This window comes from Coregonus clupeaformis, chromosome 28, assembly GCF_020615455.1.
Source record: "Coregonus clupeaformis isolate EN_2021a chromosome 28, ASM2061545v1, whole genome shotgun sequence".
Taxonomy (NCBI): domain Eukaryota; kingdom Metazoa; phylum Chordata; class Actinopteri; order Salmoniformes; family Salmonidae; genus Coregonus; species Coregonus clupeaformis.
The window spans coordinates 6,792,690-6,815,974 of NC_059219.1; the positions used below are offsets into that span (position 1 = coordinate 6,792,690).

A 23,285-nucleotide genomic window follows, 5' to 3' on the forward strand; every position below is an offset into this window, starting at 1 on the left:
AAATAAAAAAAACTAACAACAACAACAGGCTGAGAGGTCAACAAGGCTGAGAGGTCAACAAGACGTTAATTGTGTTCATTTACGAGGAGCATGTGCAGTTAGGGTTGTTTTTGAGTGGCCGTGCTAGAAAGTACAGAAGTTGCTAGAAAGGACAGAAGTATGTTTCACAAATTGAATCTTTATAACCAATAGCCCTGACCTTAACACTAACCTTTACATTTACCCTCACCCATAACACTAACCCCTAGATAAAGAACGAATAGCATTGGTCCGTTCAAGCATGGCCATAGTGACTGCCATTAGGTCCCACATGCATTCTACAATGCCATTTCTCTTTCTAGAACAGCACAGTACAACATTCTAGAACCATGGCGTCTCTAAGGTTCCAAACTCTGGTAATAGTCAATGTAACTCATTAATACACTTTCTTATAAAATGCTGGATCCCACAATTTGTATTAGTCTATTTCACCATACAGATCCTCTTGGCTTGCTGCTATTGGAGCTGATTTCTATAGTGACTGGGTGGGTGTAAATACAATCCCTGGGCCATGTGGAAGCCCATCCAGGAACATGGTGACTTACTCTGTAGAGTTGGAGCGAGGACGGAACTTCTTCCCTTTCGACTTCTTGCGATTTCCACTCAGATTTCCTACAGAGAAATGACACAGTAACATACGGTTAGCACAGGGAAATATAACTGTGTGTGTGTGTGTGTGTGTGTGTGTCAGTGTGTGTGTGTGTGTGTGTATTTACCTTGCCATGAGTTGCTCCTGGGTCGTCCGTTCTCACAAATGTCAGAGATGTGTTTGGCGTCAGGGATTCGCTCGCTCCACGAGTGGGACAGACCATTAGACCTTCACACACACACACACACACACACACACACACACACACACACACACACACACACACACACACACACACACACACACACACACACACACACAAATGCAGGCAGCAGGGCCAGAAACAGAGATAACCATTATCTACACAATCATCATTAATGACAACCTGATCCCCAACCTGATCTGTTTAGTGGGTTTGATTCCCGGGACCACCCATAAGTAAAATGTATGCACGCATGACTGTAAGTCACTTTGGATAAAAGCGTCTCCTAAATGGCAGATATTATTATTATATTATTATTATGTTATTATTATATATTATTATTATTATATTATTATATGATTATGATTATTATATTATTATATATTATTATTATTATATTATTTTGTCTACAGTAGAGAATAGACAGACAGCTCATAGTAGGTGGAGGAGAGACTGATGGTACATTCCATAAGAACAGACAACCACACCATGACGACTGTGAACGATAGCATGATGACAGACAGCGATATGAGTGTGAAAATACCATGACAACAGGGAGTGACACCATGACAACGTGACAAGAAGAATGTGCAGAAAGAGGCATATTGCAACCAACACTACACAACCACCTACACATATTGCGAACAAGACAACCTCGACATACACACAACAAGAACCCCCCACCACAGAGACCCACACACACAGAGACGTTTGCGATGGCAGTGAGATGATGTCACACCTGAATGCGAAAAGAGAGATGTTTTGTGAGATGGAGGCGATGGAGGGGGTGAAAGAGAGCGTGTATATCTGCAGGTTAGACAGACAGCCAGACCTCTTCTTGGAGCTACAGCCTGAGTTGGTGCTGACCCCAGGGGCCAGGTCACTGTAGAACGAGTCTGCATCCCCAGGCTTCTTCACATAGTCACCCGGAGGCATTTGCCTGAGAAACACCAACAAACATTAGACATCTGAACACTGTCGTGACATAGATGTGATGTCACAAACACATCAACAAATTGACCAAAATGAATAGAACAAAAACGAATGAATGTCATAGAAAACGTGTGGCGCAGTGGTCTAAGGCACTGCATCGCAGTGCTAGCTGTGCCACTAGAGATCCTGGTTCGAATCCAGGCTCTGTCGTAGCCGGCCGCGACCGGGAGACCCATGGGGCGGCGCACAATTGGCCCAGGGTAGGGGAGGGAATGGCCGGCAGGGGATGTAGCTCAGTTGGTAGAGCATGGCGTTTGCAACGCCAGGATTGTGGGTTCGATAAAATAATGTATGTGCTAACTGTAAGTCGCTCTGGATAAGAGCGTCTGCTAAATGACTAAAATGTAAAAATGTAAAATGTATGTTGTGCTGCTAAACGACTAAAATGTAAACGTGAAAGAATAAGGATGACAAACCGGCAGAATCTTCTGTGAACCTCTGACTCAACGTAGCACCGCTGTCTGTAGCTCCTGTTAGTGAAGAAGGACAGACAGACAGAGTCACGTCAGACACACTGACCAATGACATGATCCCAAAGCAGTTCTTAATCCTAACTAGTCAGCTATCCCAGGTCTAGAGCTGTGGTCCAGCTGTACTCACTTGTATCCCCAGGCGGTGACGGCCAGGATGAGAGCCAGGAACAGGATGGAGCCAGCGATGGCCCCGATGATGATGTTAGTACTGGTGATACCTGAGAGAGAGAGAGAGAGAGAGAGAGAGAGAGAGAGAGAGAGAGAGAGAGAGAGAGAGAGAGAGAGAGAGAGAGAGAGAGAGAGAGAACTTTATAAACAAACTGTATTATAGTTGTTTCCAGATGAATCTGTAGGAGAAACACACTTTGAAGTGATCAGGTGTGTACACCACACTTCAATAGTACACTAAAACACAGCACACTCAGAGGGAAGAGGTCTGAAAGGAAAGAGGGGGGAGGAAACAGATCACAAACATTGATGTGTGTGTTTTTGAGGGGGACGTAGAAGGGTTCAAAAACATGACTGACTACAGGCTGGAGAGACTGGGAAGGGGTGAGAGGAAGAGGAAGAGGAAATTACATCACAGACGGGACAAACACAATGAAGAGGAACTCAGATCTGACCTCAGCGTCACTCCATCAATGACATGAGCCTGTCGACAAAGAATGAGTGTGAAAATAAACGACAAACAAAAAGAAAAATGTGCCTGGTTGGTTTTGTGAACAGATACTAATGCAGCTGGCTAAATAAAAGTACAAAGGCCAAAAATAACGATTATATGCAAAATAACTAAACTAAACAATGAATGAACCAATGATTTATGATGAAAATAAAGGCTTAAATACGTGCAGTATCAGTCAAACATTTGGACACACCTACTCATTCAAGGGTTTTTCTTTATTTTTTACTATTTTCTACATTGTAGAATAATAGTGAAGACATTAAAACTATGAAATAACACATATGGAATCATGTAGTAACCAAAAAAGTGTTAAACAAATCAAAATGTATTTTATATGAGAGATTCTTCAAATAACCTCCCTTTGCCTTGATGACAGCTTTGTACACTCTTGGCATTCTCTCAACCAGCTTCATGAGGTAGTCACCTGGAATGCATTTCAATTAACAGGTGTGCCTTCTTAAAAGTTAATTTGTGGAATTTATTTCCTTCTTAATGCGTTGGAGCCAATCAATTGTGTTGTGACAAGGTAGGGGGGTATACAGAAGATAGCCCTATTTGGTAAAAGACCAAGTCCATATTATGGCAAGAACATCTCAAATAAGCAAAGAGAAACAACAGTCCACCATTACTTTAAGACATGAAGGTCAGTCAATACGGAACATTTCAAGAACTTTGTTTAAGACTTTTTTGGTTACTACATGATTCCATATGTGCTATTTCATAGTTTTGATGTCTTCACTATTATTCTACAATGTAAAAATAAAGAAAAACCCTTGAATGAGTAGGTGTTTCCAAACTTTTGACTGGTAGTGTATGTCGAACCAAAACCACTCACAGAGTCTTTGTGTAAATAGAGGGAGAGGGAAAGAGTGAAATAGAGCGAGAGAGAGATCTGGAGATGTGTGGAGTTGTTTGTACCTGATGCAGAGGCAGTGGGTCCAACCACCAGGTAGCTGAGAGAAGACGTGGAGTTACAATCGTCTCCAGCCCAACCCAAGTGACACACACACTTCAGCTCGTTACTGCAAATCTGCAACACACACATACACAAGCATGCACGCACGCAGGCACACACACACCAAAACATATGTTATTAAGAGCTGAAAGGTTGGAGAGAGAGAGAGAGAAAGTGTGTGTGCATGTATGTGTGTGCATGTATGTGTGCGTTTGTGTGTGTGTGTGTATCTGTACCCCGTGTCCAGAACAGATGGTCTTCTCAGTGGTCCCAGGGCAGGTGCTGAAGTTGAACTCCTGAAGGGGCAGACACTTGTGGTTGAAGCAGACCCTCTCTGTCCCACAGGCCGTCCCATCCTCCACATAGCCCAGGTCACTGTCCCCGTCTATCATCACATGACCCCCACTGACACACAACACACACAATACAACAGACACAGAGGATCCATTCAGATAGAAGTTACACAGGGACATAAATCAAGAAATCAAGTATTGAATTGTTTTGAATTCACAAAGAGAGAGCTAGAGAGGCATTATTCTGTATTTGCTCTGGACACCTGCATCGTCCACAATGTCAAATACTTTTTCTTCCTTCTGATCTTTCATTATTTTACCAGAAACAATTAAACCCCTTTTTCAATTTTTCTTCTAATTTGTGGCATTTCTTATATCCTATTATTTAATAAGTTAAGACTGTATTTTTAGAATTATTAAATACATTAATTCAATTAATCAATCATCAGTTGAGACAAATTGCCTCCCCAGAGAGAGTCTGACTAAAGGTGCATATGTGGGTTGGTGGTGTTGTGTGGTCATGATCATTACAGTACAATTATAGAGAAATGGGTCTACTTAATAGGAACTGTGTTCCGCTAAATAGCAATTGTGTTTAGTGACGTAAATATATGGAGGTCGCTTTAGCAATCAGCGTGTGCAAATATCTATGAATGGACTGTAATTCCTTAGCCACCCAGGGAGAACCATAATGAACTGAATGAATTAGAGTCTGATGACTTCTGACTGTGTCACACTGGGCTGAGTGGGTGGTGTGTGTGTGTGTGTGTGTGTGTGTGTGTGTGTGTGTGTGTGTGTGTGTGTGTGTGTGTGTGTGTGTGTGTGCGTACCTGCAGTCCAGCGAGGCGCTGTGCTGTGCGACAGAGAAGGACGTCAGTCCCCCCTGCAACTCTCCTAGTCGGGGGGCCGGCGATATGTTGGAACACAGCAGGTACCCACAATGCACGTCTCTGAAACACACAGGAAGTAGTGATGAACCTTCTCTCTAAGTTCAGGTTTCATTACTCACCTAAACTTTGCTGGACACACGTGTTATGTTCAAGGATAAAAGTACAGTGCGATGGCATGTCATTGTATTCAAGCATTACAGAACTGTGACATAAACAAGTGTCCTTACTGCTTGTTGCATTGGACCCATGTTTCTTTGTCCTTCCCACAGTTCCCCTTCTCTGTCCCCTCGATGTTCAGCTTCTCATAACAGAACTTCTCAGCAGCGGTCGCCTCTGCAAAATCAAACAATCAACAACGATGATGTCACAACCCACCCTAAATAAACCCTCCTTTGAGCGTCATTGAGGTTGACATAAAAAACTTTTCATCAATGATTTAATCAAAAACTGTTTTGTTACTCACTCTCTCCCCACAGGTACTTGCACTGTCTGTCTTTGGTCTTGCACCTCCCGTTGAAGCAACGACCCTGGACAGAGAGAAATGGTACACGTCAAACACAGACACATACACACACAGTTACTGGTCCACTGATTTTTCTTGATATCTCTTACCTGATCCTTTTCACATGAGTAGCCGTCCATCTTGTGTACGTTCGGGGGACACTGGCTGGAGTTACCGGTGCAGTTCTCTGGAATATCACAGTCATTCACAGCCTCCCTACACACCACGCCCATAAACTCCATCTGCCCACACACAACACAGGTCAAACGATGTCAGCGGGTGTATGCATGCATATATGCGTGTGTGTGTGTTGTGACAATGCATAGTGACCTGTACCTGACAGTTGTTACAGCAGAGTCCGTCGCTACACTTTGAGCCTTGTGTGAGTGTACACTTCTGACAGCACTTCTCTCCCTCCCTCTCGCACTCCTAATGAGGGAACACAAACACATATAAACAAACACATATGAATCAAGGTTTCCTGTAGATTCTCCAGGACTAGAGGTGTCTAGGGCCGATGTCTGTCCACTCTCAGCTACTCACCGCTGGGCTGCCACAGTCACACTCCTCCCCTGGCTCCACCAAACCATTCCCACACTCTGGAGGGTCCAACAGCTGGGTGTAAAAGAGAGGAGAGAGAGAAAGAGAGTGGTTAGGTTTAAACGCTTTTAAGTTATTTATTTTCATCATCACCTCCAGCGGCATTTTGAAGTTGTGTGTGTGTGTGTGTTGTGTGTGTGTTTTGTGCATGCGTGTTGTGTGTGCGTGTGTACCTTGAGGGGTTTGTTGAAGAGACAGGCTCCCCCCCCACTGTTGAGGAAGTTGTGGTACTCCTCCACGTTGCAGTTGGAGAACCTCTTGGGCAGGTAGAAGCTGTTCAACACAACCACAGAGTCACGCAGTTACACTGGAAACAACAGCAGCACGGCATCAACAATACACATCCCTCTGAGACACACACAGCTGTGCCACTCTGTCTTGCTTTAGCCTTGTCCTCACAGACAGAAGGCCAGTAGTGTGGTATATACTTACGGTATACCGTATATGATCAGGGAGGAAACATTTACCACAAAACGTTTTCAACAAGACTGACTAACATTTCTGACTGATTCTAAGAGTTGGTTCCATTGCAGTTCAATCCCTTACAGCCCACCATTTATAGAATAACACACACACACCTTTTATCTGTTGATGACCACAGTCAAAGTTAGGTTAATAGAATAGGGATAGTGGAGGTATGGAATTGGCATACAATATTAATATTGACTGATGGTGTAGAGGAAATATTATTTATCACGTTGTTGTTGTTGTTATTGTCGTTGCTTCTGGTTGTGAATCATAACATATGTTATGTGATGCGTGATGCGTGATGCGTGGTGGCAGAAATCAGGTCCCATTGATAGCTTAAGGACAACGGTGTCTTTTGTTGCAGAAATTGATTGACTTTAAATGAATACATTTCTGCAGAGCACATTTGTCCTGAAGCAATCAATAGGACCTGGTTTGCTAGTAAGCAATTGACACTCAATCAGGGGTCTTTCTGTTGTTAGTATGTCATTGTTAGTGTTAACCTGCAATCAGGGCTTAGCCTCAGATGCTATTGTCCTGTCTCGCCATAGCACTTTTGCTAAATTATACAGCAAATATGTATCTGCTTTGAGTATTTTTTTTTCATTTTAGTAATTTTAGCAGACGCTCTTATCCAGAGTGAGTGCATACATTATTTTATTTATTTTTTCATACTGGCCCCCCTGTGGGAATCGAACCCACAACCCTGGCGTTGCAAACGCCATGCTCTACCAAATGAGCTACATCCCTGCCAGCCATTCCCTCCCCTACCCTGGACGACGCTGGGCCAATTGTGCGCCGCCCCATGGGTCTCCCGGTCGCGGCCGGCTACGACAGAGCCTGGATTCGAACCAGGATCTCTAGTGGCACAGCTAGCACTGCGATGCAGTGCCTTAGACCACTGCACCACTCGGGAGGCTAGTAATGCTAGAGAGTGGCTAATGGGAGCTAGCGCTACAAACACAATGCAGAAAATGCTGGGCCCAACAGGAGCTTTCACAGAGAAAGAAAATGGTGGAAATGAAGGGGCTGAGTTGAGTGTGGATTTTTGTAGCACTTACAATAGAAGTGAGAGTCATACTGATTAGGGTTCAGTAATGAAACAAAGACTCACAATAACAGGGAGAGAGAGAGAGAGAGAGAGAGAGAGAGAGAGAGAGAGAGAGAGAGAGAGAGAGAGAGAGAGAGAGAGAGAGAGAGACCTCCAATTAATCACTGGCAATACAGATACACACACACACAGAAACACACACAAACTTGCTCATTGAATACGAGTGTCTGAAATACCATTGACCTCTGCTTAGAGAGAGGGAGTCTGGGTAAGAGCCATGTGCTGGGGAAAGGGTAAATAATAACTTCTGACCTTTGACATGCTGACCCCACGGAGAGGTCACTGAGGTCAGGTAACAATATCAAAGATAGAATCCTAAGAGGGGTCAGTGCTGTTGGGTACAGTATTAATGGAGATAAGTCATATTGGTCTCGTACGGGAATGACATTGCAGACTGTATCAATCGGTTAGATGGACAAGACATGATGGGTAGGGCTCATTGTCAAAGCATTACGGGGGAAAAGGGATCCCTCTATGAGTATAACAGTAGTACAATCCGTTGCTCCAGAAGTGCTCAGCGAGTGACATCAGCCCAAAACTGAAAATATATATGAAAAATATATATGAAACATATATCTGAAAAATATACACATAATGAACATAAATAAATACAGCTGAGATCAGACCACAGAGCTGTATTTCATTATACTGCATCATCATCATCTGAAGAAGAAGAAGACGAAGCTAAGGCGGGACATCGAGCCACAGAGGCCGTAATGCTATTGGATGGAATGGGAAAGGTTGAGATGACTGACAACCCGTCCAGGCAGCCGATTGGTTCAAACCGCACGAGCAGCGTTCCAGCCAAGCTTTTGCTCACCTGCTGTCCCATTTGGGATTGAGGGGAAACGCAAGAGGTATTAAAGAAGAGGGGTAAAGACATATATCCTCCATACTAACACACACACAGCTCTCACACAGAGTTGCATCCATATAGATACACTCACACACACACAAGCTGCAAAGTAGCAAGCGTCTACACACAGAAACACACATTGAACGGTAAACATTTGGCTGACAAGGACAGTACAAGAGCTCCACAGTTAACAGAGAGAGGTATAACATATGATTCAGAATATAGAATGTGATTGGTGGAACACTACGTGGCAGTCCTGGACATGACCAATTACTAACAGATAGTATTACTAATATGAATCCCTGGCCAAACAGTCCAGTGTCTGAAGTTACTGATGTATGGAGTAAACAACAGTCTCTACTGCCATCTAGTGGAACATTTCCTGAACTACAACTCAGTCTAAAGTATTTTCTACTGCTCCAGACATTATTTACCCAGAGTCAACACTAATAAGAGAATCACTGTGAATGTATTATTTTTCCTGATTCAGATTATCTCTCCCTGTCTAAATGTCCAACTAAGTCAGACAGACTACTTTTCTGGGTAGTCGCTATCTGGCCAGGCTAAGATGGACAAAGGTGGCATTATCATCAGAACTGATGAATAAGTATATGAGATATTTGTTCTTAGTTGGAGTTAAGGTTAGGTTCAGGGTTATGGTTAGGTTTAAAGTTGAGGGTTAGGTTTAAAGGTGAGAGTTGGGGTTAGTGGTTAAAAGTGCAGTACTTCCATCCTTTCTAACATGGTCAGATGGTGACAACCCTCTTCTCTAAGAGACTAACATACTATGACATCACAGGGACACAGAGACGCACAGAGAGAAAACACGTTTGGAATGTCGGCATTGCCGCAGGAGATGGGGTCTGTTGCCGTGGCAGTGTGGGACGGGTTGTTAGGGAAACAAAGTACTTTAGAGGAAACTTACCCAACATCGTCCATGATGCAGCCAGACCAACGGTCGTCACACTTGCACTCGCCTGTGGAAGAAACAACATACATGTATCTGTGTGGCCAGTTGGTGTGTGTGTGGCCAGTTTGTGTGTGTGTGTGTGTGTGTGTGTGTGTCTGTGTACAGGATCGTACCGTTGAGGATCCTCTTCTTGTCAGAGAAGATGCCGATGTTTTGTCCCAGAGACTGGGCCAGGGTTATAGCCATCTCATCTGTCTTCCCATACTGACAGAGGAAGGGAGGAGAAAAGAGAGACAGTGGGAGAGAGAGAGAGAGAGAGAGAGAGAGAGAGAGAGAGAGAGAGAGAGAGAGAGAGAGAGAGAGAGAGAGAGAGAGAGAGAGAGAGAGAGAGAGAGAAAAGAGAGAGAATAAGTTCTTAAGTTGTACTTAAAAGAGATGCTGATCAAGGTCCATTTTCATCCTGAAGCGGGGCCTACCTCATTGACTCCACCTCCTTTAGTTAGAGAGCAGACTCCTCCCATATAGGAAGCTCCTCCCCAGTTGCTATGGAACCGGTTCCCTCTGGTAAAAAGAGAGGAAGTGATTAAATCTCTAAACCAGGGGTTCCCAGACTTTTTTATCCCATCACCTCATTGTGATATCACATTTTGATATCACACCATGTAAAAAATAAAAAATAAAGGATGTCATCAACAGTCAATGTTTACTTTTTCATTTGGGGCTATGACAGTCTATTACAAATCAGTCTGACAATACTTCAATCTGAAGGAAGTATGGTTTGAAGTGACAAAAATTCATCAGAAAGCCCTTATTTTGGGAAACGCTGCTCTAAAGCCATACAGAACCCATACCACCCCTCTCCCCCACCCCACACAGAGACAGACAGAACCCATACCACCCCCTCTCCCCCCCCACACACAGAGACAGACAGAACCCATACCACCCCCCCCCCCCACACACAGAGACAGACAGAACCCATACCACCCGCTCTCCCCCACCCCACACACACAGAGACAGACAGAACCCATACCACCCCCCTCTCCCCCACACACAGAGACAGACAGAACCCATACCACCCGCTCTCCCCCACCCCACACACACAGAGACAGACAGAACCCATACCACCCCCTCTCCCCCCACACACAGAGACAGACATAACCCATACCACCCCTCTCCCCCACCCCCCACACACAGAGACAGACAGAACCCATACCACCCGCTCTCCCCCACCCCACACAGAGACAGACAGAACCCATACCACCCGCTCTCCCCCACCCCACACAGAGACAGACAGAACCCATACCACCCCCTCTCCCCCCACACACAGAGACAGATAGAACCCATACCACCCGCTCTCCCCCACCCCACACAGAGACAGACAGAACCCATACCACCCGCTCTCTCCCACCCCACACAGAGACAGACAGACTTACGAGAAAAGATGCACAGAGTCACACTTCTCTTTGATGAAGTCTCGTCTGTACTTCATGAACTCCCTCAAGGTCACCATGGGGTCATCGTCGATGTTGAACCGGTTGTCGGCTGCCCATGTCTCCATGGCAACCAGCACGATGCGGGTGTTGAGCTGCTCCTTGAAGATCTGGGAAGGAAGGGTGACATCAGAACACCAATCAGACTGACAGAACAGCTGCAGGAAATACGGTGCTGCCTGTCTCTTGAGAGTGACTGACATCAAAACATTTCCTCCAAAACTACTGAAATGACCTTAATGACCTTGAAAGCTGACTGAGATCTAATGACAACATCCATTGAAAGCTGACTGAGATCTAATGACAACATCCATTCCAACATACTTCTGTCTGGGGGGCAACAACAAATAATGGTAGTGTTTGTGATTCTAATCTGAGCAGCCTATGAGAACACTGCTCCGTGGCCAGACAGAATCAACAGAGGCTAATAGTCTCTTCAAGGACACAGTGGGGACGAGCGGCACAGTGAGAGAACATGTTTGTCTGAATGGGATGAAAATCTATTAAACAACCTGTTTGACTGCCCAGATAAACAATGGAGACGGTGAGGGGAGGGAGGAAAGGACACCTGTAAAGACTGATTGATTTAGCTGAATGCCAGCAGTAGTCTCACATGGATAGAGATGGAGAGGGGAGAAAGGAGAGGATTTGTTGTTTGTTTTTAGGCTCAAGTGCGCAGAGAGGAGCAAGGGATGGACTGATGCACAGAGGAGAGGGAGGGAACATGAAGGATCACTGTTATCTGTATTTAGGCCTGTCTGTTTGTCTGTTTGTGGTTGCACAGTAAGCCAAGAACATTCCATTAAATCAATAATGCACAGTGGACAGAGACGCTTTCAGTTCTATCCTATTCTTAAAACAAAACAAAAAATCTATCAAACACATTCCCTATATAGCATCCTTTTTATATCATCACTAAATCTCAAGGGCACGCAAAAAGACATGACCCTTTTCCACCAGCCTATCAGCTTTCAAATGTGACCCTGTTCCTCTGCAACGGGCCTATCAAATTTCAGCAGCACAGCAGACAGACGGGGCTGAGGAGACCAGGTGTCGTTGCAGACGGTGACACTGAAGATTCCGCCCTGGATCGGTTGAGATTCTAAAGCCCAGATGATGCTACTGTAGCTCATGGAGGCCAGATAGTCACTGCTAGTTGACAAAATATCCAGTCCCAAAAAGATTATGTTTAGGTAACTTACCATATCAGCCATATTGACCACAGACTTAGCGTAGTTATTTGTCTGACCAACAGAGAGACGATGCTTTTTATACTGGAGAGAGAGAGAGGAGAGAGAGAGAGAGAGAGAGAGAGAGAGAGAGAGAGAGAGAGAGAGTCAGCCTTATACCTGAACCCCTAGCTTCTTTATTGTGGGTAACATCAGTGAAAGAAAGAACACACACACACACAGACTGACTGCTCTCACCATCAGATGGTCGTTGATCACCATCAGCTCAATGTACTTGGTCTCCTCGTCCACACTGCCTCCAACCCACGGGGCCTACGAGAGCAACACAGAGCAGACTGTAAGCTTCAATGGATCTAGCACACACACACACACACACACACATTAAAACTCTCTCTCTCTCTTACTGTAAAAACATATTTGTATGATGTATGATGACTGTTTCCACCAAAACACATCATAGAAACAGGAAGAATGATGCTGGGATGACGGGATGTTTCAACCGCATCAGGTCAGTCTGTGCTTTCCTGTAAACCACGTCAGCATAGCTCTCAGGGGACGAAGAGAGAAAAGGAGCGGGAGAACAGAGATAGATAGATAGATAGATAGATAGATAGATAGATAGATAGATAGATAGATAGATAGATAGATAGATAGATAGATAGATAGATAGATAGATAGATAGATAGATAGATAGATAGATAGATAGATAGAGAGAGTGAGAGAGAGAGAGAGAGAGAGAGAGAGAGAGAGAGAGAGAGAGAGAGAGAGAGAGAGATGCAGACACATCCACACCAGTCTGTCTGCAGGCAGTGGAGGATGAGGAGCCACAGAGAACAACCTTCACTCACATGGTGAATATTTTATAAGAAGAAGACGAGAGGGGGGACAAGGAAATCACCTTAATTTCTACCTCAGTGAATTAACATACAGCATGCATAGTCAACAACGTGAAGATCAAGCATAGCACTATTTAATTGTCCAACACACACATACACACACACACACACACACACATAACCATGCACGATTATATAGTACACACACATAACCATGCACGATTACATAGTACACACACACTCTCAAACACACACACACAACTGAACTCAAGATGACTCCTTTCTCTGCATTCCTCCCCCAGTTACTATAAACGATGACTCCTCCATAACTGTGACCATAAGGATAGTAGGAGGAAAGCCTGGGTCCTTCCATAGTTCTCACTCACCTGTCTCTTCTTCCTCCTGTGGACGACCTTTGACCCAGGAAATGGAGGGCTGGGGAAAGGAGGCTCTGGGAGGTCAACTGGGGAAAAAACAAATAAAGGAGGGTTAGTGCATTATTGTATGTTAGTCTATAGGGTTATAACATTCCCTATAACATGCTCCACATCTAACAGTAACCAAGCTATGCAGTTCTATATTATGTTTAGTCAGGCTTAACTGTAAGTCACTCTCACTAACTGTAAGTCGCTCTCACTAACTGTAAGTCGCTCTGGATAAGAGCGTCTGCTAAATGACTTAAATGTAAATGTAAATGCTTATGCATTTCAATTGGCCTAAGGCTCTGATACAGGATATTGGCTCAGCTGCAACTCATGGTAACCAATCAGATTGTGTGGCCATAACTAACAGTTTTGCAATATTTATTTATTTATTTATCCGTTATCCAATAGTTCGTTAATTTATGTTACTTCCAATCCACCTCTCATAACTCTTACAGCAGATATCTTACCATTAGGAAGGTAGTAAGCTGCTGCCTCCTGTCCTGCTGATTTATAGATCATGTGGATCTGGACGTCACCCTGCAAGACATAAGAAAGAAAGGCGGAGGGTTATCATTCATTTTTTTCTCTATAAAAAATAAATAATCATCCAACCATGTATATTCATATTAATTTAATCAAGTGCGCTGTCTGTCATCAGACAGTGTGAATATGAACGCGCGGGTGACGTCACGTTCTCTTGCCAACCACGGGGACGCGCAAGAAGCGAGTGCGCTGCGGACGGGGAACTGCTCTGGAACTGAAAAACTCAACAACAAACTGGAATAGCTGCGGTTTCTCTCTAATAAACGCGTTAAAATTACAGAAATCAAAAGGTATGAAGTTCGACCTCTCTTTTTGATAGTCAGTTGAGCTTCTGTGAGCTCTAGCGTTTAGCTAGCTAGCTAGTTCCATCTTTTCGACAATGCAGGGCGCAACAGGTTTCTAGCTAATGCTAATTTATTATTATTAGCTAGCTAGTTAGTCAGCTGGTTAATGATTAGCTAGTTTGTATCAACATTGTTTGAACAACTGCATGTAGAAGACATCACAGCTAAATTACATATCCACAACTTCACAAGCATACGGGGAGAACAACTCAAGTAAGTTAGTAGGCTAACTAGCTAATTTAATGCTAGCTAGCTGAGCACTGACTACACACACACACACAGTCACTACTGAATTCTTAATAGATGCCTGCCATGTTATGCCAGTCTGCTCAGTAGAACATCCACACAGAAACGTTATATTCCAGCGCTGTAAACATAGCGAGTCAGTTACACATTGGTAAATAACTGGTTGTACTTTGAGACAATTTAGTTTAATGGATTGAGAAGCATTATGGTACGGTAGTAAAAGTAGACTAGTCTATTGTCCATTGTTTTTTTCTGGACAGCCCCTATTGTGGAGTAGTACTACAGTACTTGCCTAATAGGCTTAGTTTGTAAGTGTCTGAGTTCCAATGAAATGAGAGCATTGTTTTCAGTCACATGCAGATTCTAGGTCAGCTGTGTTAGTGAATAGGAACATATGAGGGGTTTGCCCGTAGCTGGGTCACCCCCCCATTGGCATAAACTTCAATGCTGGTTTCAAGAGTACAGTGTAATGCTGTGGATTGTTGTCAAGCAGAAAGGGCTCTCTACCATGCAGAATAGGAAATACTCTGTCACATATTTATATTCAGAACTAAACAGGCCCTTTTTCATTTTCCCTTTCTCTCTTTATCCAAAAGAATAGGAAGTCCTCTGTTGACATCACTTCCTGTCTGCGGCGGCTATGTCGTGCCGGGACATCCACGCCACCAATGCCTTCTCCTTTATCATCGCCTTCATCTCCGTGGGCGGCATCGCTGTGGCGACGCTGATCCCACAGTGGCGAGTGACACAACTTGTCACCTTCAACAAAAATGCCAAGAACATCAGCGTCTACGACGGCCTGTGGGCAAAGTGTGTGAAACAAGATGGCTACTCTGGCTGCTACTACTACGACTCAGAGGTATGGGTCTGATGATCGCACATGTAATGATTGCACAGTCATAAGGACATACAGTATCCCATATTCCCCCCATATAGTGCACTATACAGGAAACAGGGTGCCATTTGAGATTTGCATAAATTATTTATCATTTATTCCTTCCTTCTCCCCACAGTGGTATTCTAAAGTGGACCAGTTGGACCTGAGACTGCTCCAGTTCTGCCTGCCGACTGGGCTACTGTTTGGCTCCCTGGCCCTGGTGCTGTGTATGGCAGGCATGTCTAAGACCTGCTGCTGCTCTGATAAGCCTGAGACAGACATCAAGAGTACCCGCTGTCTGGTCAACAGCGCAGGCTGCCACCTAGTGGCCGGGATGTTCCTGTTCCTGGGCGGGGCCATCGCCCTGGCGCCATCCGTGTGGTTCTTGTTCCGGACCAAGGAGATGAACATCAAGTTCGACCGCATCTTCTCCGACGGGTTCGCGGTCTACGTGGCCATCGGCTGTTCCGGCGGCCTCATGCTCGCCGCCCTGCTGATGTTCATGTGGTACTGCATGTGTAAGAAGCTGCCCTCTCCCTTCTGGCTGCCTCTACCCACCATCCCCAACTCCCTCTCCACCCAGCCCCTCACTGCCAACGGGTACCCCCCCTCCCCCGTCTACGGCCCCCCTCAGACCTTCCCTCCACAGGGATACGCCCCCACTGTGATGGATGCCCAGCCCTACGCGCCCTCCCAGGGCTACCCTCAGAGCGTAGCCCCCCCTGCCCTGCAGCCCCAGCAGGTCTATTTGTCCCAGATGTCAGCCCCGGGTGGGTATGGGTCAGAGATGGGGGTGAACCAGGCTTACAGCTACACCCCGTCCCAGAGTTATGCCCCCTCTCAGGTGGGCTACGCCCCCAGCTACGTAGGCCACCGCTACTCAACACGCTCACGCATGTCTGGCATAGAGATAGACATCCCTGTTCTAACACAAGGCCTCTGAGGGAGGGAGAGAGGGCTGATGCAAGAACACTGAGTCCTGGTTCCGTTTAGCTGTCCTGGCCCCTGTAAAGGGTGTGTACAGTCAGTGCAATAAGAATGAAGGATATGACTGTTGGTCAGTCTGCACTAGAAATACAACTCTACTCTGTCACTCAACCATCACTGCACTGCTAGACACAGTTTAGTATTATGGTTTGTATTCAGGCTCCACGTCTGGTTAAAGGACACCAGAGATGCCCCATAATGAAGTCTGAATTCACTATTACATTTTGATTGAAAACAATATTTTCTAATCACACCTATTTGTACATCTCTTTTCAATGTAAATCTGCTTGAAACCTGCTTCTACACTGTATACGGAGTTCACTAATATTTAAACCACTAAGAAATGAACAAAACTTTACTTTAACCATAAGGTAAGTTGATGTAGGAGGTAAAAGAGAGACACTAACTGAGTAATGTGCTGATGTCTTTATGTTGTGCCGGTGTTGTTTAATGAGTGTTGTTCATATTGTTGGTCTGTGAAGCAGCACATTACTGCAGTGGCTTGTTCAGAACAGCCATATTACGTTGCTTAGTTATCCTGTGTTTGTTGTACTAATGCTGAGAATACTTTTGTATGCTAGTTTTATACACATGCTGTTGTTTTTGGGCTTTGGAGATATTATAATATGCTGTAACGTGAGATGAGGCCATTACTTTTTATATGTAGACATAAATTAGATAATTTTGTATCTAATTCACATATCATGATGCCACTGTATATCAATCAAATGTATAAAGCCCTTTTTACATGTCACAAAGTGCTATATCATGAAGGTAGTTGTTGAACTCAGTCCTCTGTTAGAGTGCCTGGGCGATATGATTGGACCAGAACACATACTGCTGCTCTGTGCCCCTGACTGCTACTCAGACCATAGGAATGTCAAAATGAAAATCTTATTTTAGCTCCGGTACAGTGCCATCATCTGTCATCTGTTCTTTTTGTTACATTGTAAGAGTCTACACTGAGCTGTGTAAGCTAACATCGAGCTACTCTTGTTTCCGCTTCATTCATCCACTACTGTCATTGATTTCACATGAAGGGGAGGGGTGGGTACACTACACTGTAACATCACATTCCATTGGCTATGCTGGCTCTAAAATGGTAGAACACTGACAATGCACTGGGCTTTTTATGATTCTACAATCTAAAGAGGATTATGTGATTTATGTTGCATTCTACCCTAAACACTAGTTTCTTATATACCAAACTGTCCTCTAACTCATGTGTTGACTTCATCTTAAATACCCTTTGTATCAGCTGTAACGTATCCGACATGCTCTCTCTGTTGCAGTACTGTATGTACAGTCTAATGGTCTTATCTCTATGTAAAATATATTTGTTCACCGGACCTTTTTCTCTATAAAACTTTAATCTAATTAAACTGTATCAGTGTTCCTCGCCACGGCTGACGATGACTAATACTGGTGTCACAGTACCACCAGAGATGTATTTACCGTTACTAAGTACTTAACATGATTAACAGGGCTAGAGAAAGGCCACACTAAAATGAATTGCCTGTTTGGAGTCATCACCTGTTTGGAGTCATTTAGCCAGCTGGCCTGGCGTGCTGTGATTTGAACTGGGTGAACCTGTTCAGCCAAAAGGCTGAGAATCTGAGAGACCGAGAGGGCTGGTTGAGATGGAGCTGGGTTTATCTTTCAGGCAGATTGGATTACAAGCAGCAGGGTAATGAGTTGTTTCCGGTCCTCAGGGTTAGTGCTGTGTCAGCTGGTTATTGCTCCACTTTGGCACTTTATTGATCAGTCAGAGTAGTGATTAATGGGCTATAAGGTCTGTTCACCTGGCTTCCCAGCAGGACATCCCAATAGTGTAACGAATAGTCTCCTCGTAGCCTCGCCTTGATCTGCACTGATATGTTATAGGCTGGATAGGTCCCTGTAACCCACCCAATGTGCTTTTCACCTGTCCAGTTCTTTCAGATTTACATTTTAGTCATTTAGCAGACGCTCTTATACATTTTCATATTGATCAGTGGAAATGTAGGAAATGAGACAAGGAGAGAAAGCCAATCTAAACTATTGAGGTCTGTATGTATTAGTTGCTAATTGAAAGACAGGGATGGAAATTAGGCACTTTGTGGCCTTCAGGAATAGAACGTGAATCTAAAAGCATTTATCAGAAACATTATTTACAGTCTAATAGGCTATGATTCGTACAAATTCTAGGGAGCAGTGTTGTTGGTTGGAGGGTTGCAGTCAGTGATACAGTACATGGAAATATAGGGCTTAGTAAAACCTGACAGCACTTTTTAAATTTTCAGTTTTTCTCTCCAGGTCCGCTGATGATTCAGCACTTTGTTATTATTCATTGATTCAGAGCTGGTGATGACAGCATGCTGCCTCCTCTTTGACACACACACACACACACACAGCCCCGTCTGACCCCAGGGAGTCGCTGTCACATCTTGGGGTGACAGACGCGACAGACACAGTGAACCGCGAGCGTTAGCAACCCGCCGAGAGGCTAGCTGTCACCGAAGGCTGAGGAGACCAACGGATTTCTGACACCGCAAGGTACCCTAAGAACTGTTCCCTGGCTACACTCTTCTGAACCAAGACAGACATATTGTTCTGGTAACCCTGGCTCCACTCTTCTGAACCAAGACAGACATATTGTTCTGGTAACCCTGCCTCCACTCTTCTGAACCAAGACAGACATATTGTTCTGGTAAGTACTGAAGCAGCATGAAGAGCAGAAACGAGAGCTTAGTTAACATTCTGGTAGCAAAGACAATGAGGAGTTGAGTGGGTTTCTTCCAACCTGAGGGAGTTAGTCCCTGCCACTGATAACGTGGTGTTTCCTTTAGGGACTGGGCCTGAATAGAACACTGTGTAATAACAGTATGAACAAACACTACACCAGTACTATTTAAAACCAGTGCTAACATGTGCCTTGAGAATGGACTTGAACCAGCAACCATGCTATAAAGGTCTGCCATAAAGGTCCAGACCTCTTGGGAGCACTCACACACAGGGAGGCCTAAACCCACTCAACTTTTGTCCATAGAGAACAGCTTTCTCCACATCAGTGCAGGCAGAAACAACCAGAGAGCTATCTTTATCATTATACACAGTCTTTGATGAGTGAGCTCTCTCCATTGTGTTACAAAGTCTTTGATGTGAGTGTCACGTCCTGGGACCCCCTAAGGACAGACAGACACCATCTCTCATCATCCCACAGTCACTCTTCACACCAACCAGTATTCTGTGTCATCTCACTCTTTCATGTTGCCAATGTGATTAGTGGTGGATCGCAAACCTAAATGTTGCCGTTCATGTCAATGTGATGGTAGATTTCTATACAGAACAGAACTGACAGATCAATCTGTATCATGTCTGTTAGTTATTATTCTGATTCATGAATGCATGTGTATACATTAATATGTTGTTTCATTTCGGAATATGTGAGCTATGTTGAATAATGTTTTGTACACATGAATATGCTGGTTATTGTTTGGACTTTGTTTAACAAAAACATTAATCTAAAATGAATGCTGTATAATGTTCTCTTGTCCAATTGTCTTTGTTTCCTGATTAATCCCTTTCTGGTGAGGTAGGATAGCAGTTTTTTTGGGGGACAACCGCCTACAAACACAAACACACACACACTCCACGGGGTGTGTGTGTCGTGAGTAGGATTAGGGGTCTCACACAGATGGGCCTCAGATATCCTTGGACAAAAGAACAGGGCGTGTCCCTGGTTGCTGGGGGAGACCGTATCTCGGATGAATGAATATAGAGTAGGGGGGCAGCACCCCTTTCATTCAGGCTTAGGAGTTCCAAGGATTCTTCCTGTGTGTGTGTAGCATTAGAATGAAGGGGGTTGGCTAAAGGCCACAAAGGATCCCCCTACTCCTCAACCCCCCTCACCACCACTACCCTCCCCTCCAAGCCTACATTCAAACCTCCATCCTCCTCATTCAAAGGCTACCAGCTTCACCCCCCTCTCTCCCCTCCCTTCTTCACACCCTCACCACCACATCTCCATCAAACCCCATCCCCCACACCAGCCCTGGCCCCAGCACAGCCTTAGGGACTGGGTATTCTGGGATGTCCTGGGCACAGAGAGGGAATCCAATGAGCATCCCCAATGAGACGACTGGTTCTTTGTAAGCCAGCCAATCCACCATCCAGGAAGGGCTGTTTTTGGAATGTTACATTCTGTGATGCTGATCACCACAACCTTTCTAAGTGATCTGAGTACTAACAGCACATAGATGTACACAATCCAGACAGACACCATTACGGTGCACCCATGAAGTATCACAAGGGAGAGACAACCATGTCTATACATTCTGTTAATCATATTTCTATGCAAAGGAGAGGAGTGCCCAAACATGGAAGCTTTAATTCACATTCCCTATCATAACATCCATCTTCTATTGAGACAGGCAGTGCAGGGTGGTGCAGGTGGGGGCAGGGCAGGGGGTGGCACAACCGTGAGAGCCAGACATATGGTGTTCTCTACAAAGACAACTCAGCATAAACTCCCTCCTACAAACAAACATGCACAAACAGATTTTTCTGCGGCAGCAGCATCTAGGAGAGAACCGATCCCAGAATCCCAGTCTCAACATCCTGCCCAAATAGAGCCACTTTAGTCAGCCTCTTGGCTCCCTTCCTGCAGCCTGGCTCCCTGGCTCTGGTTCCTCTTGGCTCCCTTCCTACTGCCTGGCTCCCTGGCTCTGGTTCCTCTTGGCTCCCTTCCTGCTGCCTGGCTCCCTGGCTCTGGTTCTTCTTGGCTCCCTTCCTACTGCCTGGCTTAGTGGTTCTGGTTCCTCTTGGCTGCCTTCCTACTGCCTGGCTTAGTGGTTCTGGTTCCTCGTGTGGTGAATTATTATTAATGAACTGTAGAGTTTAATGGACTATGAGGTAGAACTGGGTTAATCAAGAGCATAGAGTTAGATTTCTTTGTTACTGGGCCAGGAATTGAATTGGGTCATTTTACTGTGTGTGTGGGGTTTGTGCATGTTTCAAGGATTTAGGGCCTTGTCATGGTTAAACTAAACATGAGTGTGTGTGCAAGACAGGGGAGTGAGTGATTGGTTGGAGTACTATGTGCATAATGAAAGTCGAGTTTCACTCTCCTGAGTGGCGCAGTGGTCTAAGGCACTGCATCGCAGTGCTAACTGTGCCACTAGAGATCCTGGTTCGAATCCAGGCTCTGTCGCAGCCGGCCGTGACCGGGAGACTCATGGGCGGCGCACAATTGGTCCAGGGTAGGGGAGGGAATGGCCGGCAGGGATGTAGCTCAGTTGATAGAGCATGGCGTTTGCAACGCCAGGGTTGTGGGTTCGATTCCCACGGGGGCCCAGTATAAAAAAATAAATAAAAAAAATGTATTCACTAACTGTAAGTCGCTCTGGATAAGAGCGTCTGCTAAATGACGTAAATGTAAATGAGTTTAGCCGCCCTCAGAGACAAAGGAAGTGGGTGGAGCAATAAAAGAGCAGGAAACTGAAGAGGGGACTATATAAGATGGAGGGAGAGAGTAAGAGGGGGTTCCAATCTGCAGATTGACCTGGCTTTGTTGAATTAAAAATAAAGTAATTCTTGATGCAACAAAAACTCTGTAAGACCTTTGATTTTTAATAAAGTATAGTGGTTATTTTCCACAACACTCTTGGCTGCCTTCCTACTGCCTGGCTTAGTGGTTCTGGTTCCTCTTGGCTGCCTTCCTACTGCCTGGCTTAGTGGTTCTGGTTCCTCTTGGCTGCCTTCCTACTGCCTGGCTTAGTGGTTCTGGTTCCTCTTGGCTGCCTTCCTACTGCCTGGCTTAGTGGTTCTGGTTCCTCTTGGCTGCCTTCCTACTGCCTGGCTTAGTGGTTCTGGTTCCATCCAGGTGGAAGGAGGGCAGATGGGTTAGCCATATGGAGACAGGAGTTATGCTGCCACACACACACCCACACACACACACACACACACACACAGAAACACACACTGCCATGCCATCTCCGTGTAATAACCGTCACCTCCAACCGGATCATATCACCGGATCAGCCAGGCGTCAGCTTGGAAGCTGTTTGCCCGCTTGCTGTGTGTGAACACATCTTGGGTTTTAGATGTGTCTGGGTCTACCATTATTTTCTAAGTAGACAAAACTCCATGTGAAGAGCTCTGTAAACTAGATTGACTCACAGTTGTGTAAATACTTTATTCTAAAACAGACTGGCTGACAGACAGGTACACAGAGAGATGTACTGTATATATACATAATATGACATTTGAAATGTCTTTATTCTTTTGGAACTTCTGAGTGTAATGTTTACTGTTAATTTGTATTGTTTATTTCACTTTTGTTTACTATCTACTTCACTTGCTTTGACAATGTTAACATACGTTTCCCATGCCAATTAAGCCCTTAAATTGAATTGAGAGCTGCGGGCATGTTTACCTAACACTACTGCCTGAGAGCATCTGAGAACACACACACACACACACACACACACACACACACTGAAGCAGGGTGAAGGAAAACACTAAAAATAAACTTTAAAAAACACTGTCTGCTGACAGAGGGTGTACAAACAGAATGCTGCAGAGAGGATGCAAGTACAGCAGTGTCTGTGTCTGTGGGTGTGGGTGAGTGTGTGTCTGTGTATCAAACTTGGCATGCAGGGCAGGGAGGGCACTACTTGATCTTTCCAGCAGGCATCTGTGTGTCTGTGTGACAAGCCACTCAGAATGAACAAGCAGACTGTCAGAGAGAGTGAGAGAGAGAGAGTAGCCCCAAGACGGCAGATGTATCTGGGGCTCCAAGCCC

The 23,285-nt window shown here is 44.9% G+C and overlaps 2 protein-coding genes across 5 annotated transcripts in view; one reads left to right on the plus strand and one right to left on the minus strand.

Moving 5' to 3' along the window:
- Positions 1-23,285, minus strand: part of LOC121542686 (disintegrin and metalloproteinase domain-containing protein 22-like) — a 97,601-nt gene that overhangs the window by 5,531 nt on the left and 68,785 nt on the right. The window contains exons 7-28 of one of the 2 annotated variants that reach the window (XM_045208527.1): positions 13,972-14,041; positions 13,466-13,542; positions 12,481-12,555; positions 12,256-12,327; positions 10,997-11,163; positions 10,040-10,124; positions 9,737-9,827; positions 9,579-9,630; positions 6,392-6,491; positions 6,162-6,233; positions 5,955-6,047; positions 5,729-5,860; positions 5,580-5,643; positions 5,344-5,449; positions 5,057-5,176; positions 4,170-4,338; positions 3,897-4,008; positions 2,424-2,514; positions 2,240-2,293; positions 1,570-1,770; positions 756-856; positions 585-651 (exon numbers count right to left, since the gene is read on the minus strand). In XM_045208527.1, coding sequence (XP_045064462.1) covers positions 585-651; positions 756-856; positions 1,570-1,770; positions 2,240-2,293; positions 2,424-2,514; positions 3,897-4,008; positions 4,170-4,338; positions 5,057-5,176; positions 5,344-5,449; positions 5,580-5,643; positions 5,729-5,860; positions 5,955-6,047; positions 6,162-6,233; positions 6,392-6,491; positions 9,579-9,630; positions 9,737-9,827; positions 10,040-10,124; positions 10,997-11,163; positions 12,256-12,327; positions 12,481-12,555; positions 13,466-13,542; positions 13,972-14,041 — 2,171 coding nt within the window. The remainder of the gene's footprint in view (positions 1-584; positions 652-755; positions 857-1,569; positions 1,771-2,239; positions 2,294-2,423; positions 2,515-3,896; positions 4,009-4,169; positions 4,339-5,056; positions 5,177-5,343; positions 5,450-5,579; positions 5,644-5,728; positions 5,861-5,954; positions 6,048-6,161; positions 6,234-6,391; positions 6,492-9,578; positions 9,631-9,736; positions 9,828-10,039; positions 10,125-10,996; positions 11,164-12,255; positions 12,328-12,480; positions 12,556-13,465; positions 13,543-13,971; positions 14,042-23,285) is intronic. The other variant, XM_045208528.1, reaches the window with a different exon arrangement.
- Positions 14,218-17,883, plus strand: LOC121542687 (claudin-12-like). Of its 3 annotated transcripts, none has more exons than XM_041852176.1 (3): positions 14,218-14,337; positions 15,234-15,496; positions 15,651-17,883. In XM_041852176.1, the coding sequence occupies exons 2-3, from the start codon at positions 15,278-15,280 to the stop codon at positions 16,455-16,457; spliced, it is 1,026 nt and encodes a 341-aa protein (XP_041708110.1). In that variant the 5' UTR covers positions 14,218-14,337; positions 15,234-15,277; the 3' UTR covers positions 16,458-17,883. The 3 variants fall into 3 exon arrangements, with proteins under 3 accessions (XP_041708110.1, XP_045064464.1, XP_045064465.1); XM_045208529.1 differs by having other exon boundaries at positions 15,239-15,496; XM_045208530.1 differs by lacking the exon at positions 14,218-14,337 and adding an exon at positions 14,360-14,604.